Source organism: Schistocerca nitens, chromosome 3, assembly GCF_023898315.1.
Source record: "Schistocerca nitens isolate TAMUIC-IGC-003100 chromosome 3, iqSchNite1.1, whole genome shotgun sequence".
Lineage (NCBI taxonomy): Eukaryota > Metazoa > Arthropoda > Insecta > Orthoptera > Acrididae > Schistocerca > Schistocerca nitens.
Window position 1 is genome coordinate 906,599,720 of NC_064616.1, and position 3,253 is coordinate 906,602,972.

General features: G+C 39.0%; 1 protein-coding gene across 1 annotated transcript; it reads right to left on the reverse strand.

The window, feature by feature from the left end:
• Positions 1–2,425: 2,425 nt before the first annotated feature.
• Positions 2,426–2,905, reverse strand: LOC126249477 (peptidyl-prolyl cis-trans isomerase NIMA-interacting 1-like). The gene has a single exon (XM_049951130.1). It carries the CDS (start codon positions 2,903–2,905, stop codon positions 2,426–2,428), a length of 480 nt encoding a protein of 159 aa, XP_049807087.1.
• Positions 2,906–3,253: the final 348 nt, after the last annotated feature.

Sequence of the window (3,253 nt, forward strand, 5' to 3'; positions counted from 1 at the left end):
TGGACTCTGGGAGAACTGCGCGATACCCCACCCAGTCAGACCCCATCCCCTGCTGCACCCACCTCGCATGAGGCATCTACCGACAGTCCATGGATGAGCGACGCCCATTCCCACACGTGTGACGTTCCCCACTCCCAGTCGTGTGACAGTGCTACAGGTGCGTGTGACATTCCTATGCAGAGTGATGCGTGTGATGACTTACCCTCCTACAGGCAGCCCCTCGCCTCTCCCCTGTTAGGATTCAGTGATGTATCAGGGACCAGCCCCAGAGCGTGTGATGTCACCGATGACGACTCGTGTGGAGAGTCTGTCAACCCGTATCAGGAAGTGGTAGTGAATGTCAACACTGATCTTATTTGCAGCTCTAATGTGTTTTTTGTTATACAGCCGGGTAATGTGTACATCTTCTACGAACAAGCCAGCTTCCCCAGGGACAACTTAACTCACATTCATCTCCTCCAGTCTGTCCCCTTGCCTGTTGGTACTGACCCATCAACGGTCAAAGTCCTACGTACCGCCACAGGCATTCAGATCCGCTATCCTGGCCCCTCACAACCCACCATCCCCTCCCCAGATCCCTCAACTGCTGTACGAGGATTCACCCGGTCAGGCAGGACCATCCGCCCCCCTCGCTGGCTCGAAGACTTCAATTACTAACGTAATGTAATGTAAGGTATGGTTTCTGATTAAACACCCTCTCCCTCCCCCCTGGGTGTTCCCTTTACATGTATGCCCCAATATTTATGTTTGTGCTCCACACTCTAGGGGGGGGGGGGGCTAATGTGGCGACTATCGACCAAGTCGCGGTTAATATCTTTGTTTTTGGCAAGCTCTTTGTTTAGTCTGTGGTCGCGCGCGAAAGTGTACGGACGTGTACCGAGAATTCAGAATGTAAACAACTGTATATGTGTGCTTACGAAAAATAAAAACAGTGTTTATTACATGTGGTGTAGCGTGCATCATTGAATTCGGCAACCCTAGTACGCTAAACCCATAATCTTAATAGCCTTAAAACATGTGTTACAGAGACAACTGAGCAAGCTTCACTCTGGTTTAAAGCAAATGGGTTCTTGCTTAATGAAAGCAAAACCCAGCAGATGGTATTTTGTTTAAAAGACAAGTTTCCATCAGATGATCCTAGTTGTGTTAAATTTTTGGCGGTATATTTGGATGATAAACTTTCTTGGAATCCACATATTAAGTATATTAGCGGTAAATTGTCTAGGGTAATCTATTTGTTAAGGCGATTAATGCACTGTGTACCTAAAAATTATGTTAGAGTATCTTACTACTCATTTTTCCAAAGCATCATATCCTATGGCATTATTTTATGGGGAAACTCCACTTGTGTGCATGATATACTATTTCTGCAAAAGAAAGCTATTAGGATAATTACAGGCTCACCATACAAGGCTCATTGTAAACCTTTGTTTACTCAACAAAAAATCATGACAGTAATAAACCTATATATTTATTATGTTTTAATCTACACAAAAAAGAACTTACCTAAAGTAAAACGCAGGGCAAATATACATTGTTACAGCACTAGGACAAACAGCTCTATCTATACGCCCTACCACAGACTGTCAAAATCAGTTAACAGTTATGAACTTATGGGCCACAAATTATTTAACAAACTTCCACAAGGTATACAAAATTTACCAGAGCAACAATATAAACAAACACTTTATGACTGGTTAGTTGTAAACCCATTCTACAATGTAAAGGATTTTATGACCTGTGATATTAAACTGTAAAGTTCTTAACAATTCTGTCCTTTTATCGCATGTACTGTACTGTATTGTATTATATGTATGACTTTGTCTATTGCTGGAATGGCTTAAAGACAATAAAATTATTATTATTATTATTATGTGTTTACAATACAATTTATTTGCTAAATAAATAAAAACAGATTAAAAATCATCAATACATACAATAATATTATATTATGTATAAATACAGTCTGCTTTTATCTTGCTCACAATTTTTGTATGTCTTTTTTCTTAATATAATAAACATCACAGCTAAATACACGGTACTGTTTTGACTGTAAGAGCAATTTTGATGCAAATTCTGTAAGAAACTGTTTGTCACAGAAAATACTTTTAAGCCCAAACACAATGTGAGCTTTGGTATTTAGAAAATCAAGACAGGGGAGTGAAACTGAAATACCCTCATTGAACATTACAATTTTCAGATACATCAAAACAACATTTATCTTTCAAAATAATTCCAGTGTGTCTCAAATTACAATATGTTGTAAAGGTATTCTGGAATCAACTGAATCATGCAACTGAAACTAAGGTCACTTTTACAACATATTATATTTTATTCATAATTTACGTAATGAACAAATGGAATTATGTTTTTAATTCACTCTGAAGAAAATTAAGTTTGTGTCCACAATGTGTAGCTGATTTTCTTATCCAGTGCGTAATATTAGATGAATCCCTGATTTGGTAAAGACCGGTCCACTGATCTCACCTACTTTAAGTGCAAATGCACTGTTTTCAAATGCTTTATCCATAACACCTCGACGAAAGATCCCCAGATAACCACCAGTCTTTGCTGAATGGCAGTCTGAATATTTTTGTGCCACTTCTGAGAATGATGCCTGTCCTAATTGAATACTTTCACGTAAGAACTTTATTAAATATAGAGCCTCCTCTCTGGAGCGTGTAATTGGCTCCTGCCTCCAAGAAACTGGCCTTCTTGAGCACTTATGTTTCACAAGTAAATGACAGCACTGTATTTCTTGTGGGCCTTTGCCTGGTACCCGGGCAGCACATCTGCTTGGATGAACCCACTGGCTCTCCCTGGTATAAACATTAAAATAATAATGCCGGCTATATCTCTTGCTCTCATACTTTCCCCATCCTCGTGGTAGTTTTCCCTCTGCCATAATGGATCTTAAAGGTAGTTAAAACCTTTGTGGAATGGAGCTGTACTTCTGAAACATAGAAAACAACAGAATGTTGAGTAACCACTACACACATAAGCAATTACATATATGGTTAGATATTAAGAAAAGTATGGAATATAGGACAATATGTTTGATACTTAATTTGGTAAAAATTGCACTGACAACAAAGAACAGATGTTTGCAACCTATTGTTGAGAGCAAACTGGATGAAAAATAGTTCAGATTCAGAAAGGGCAGAGGTACAAGAGATGCAATTGGACTGTTACAAGCAACTGAGGCAGGTAGAAGTTTTTGGTAACTTGGAAGAAACCTTTGATAGAGTTTGAT

Excerpts from the sequence above, each read along its gene's own strand:
- LOC126249477 (XM_049951130.1), bottom strand. The coding sequence starts at position 2,905 with ATGGCAGAGGGAAAACTACCACGAGGATGGGGAAAGTATGAGAGCAAG.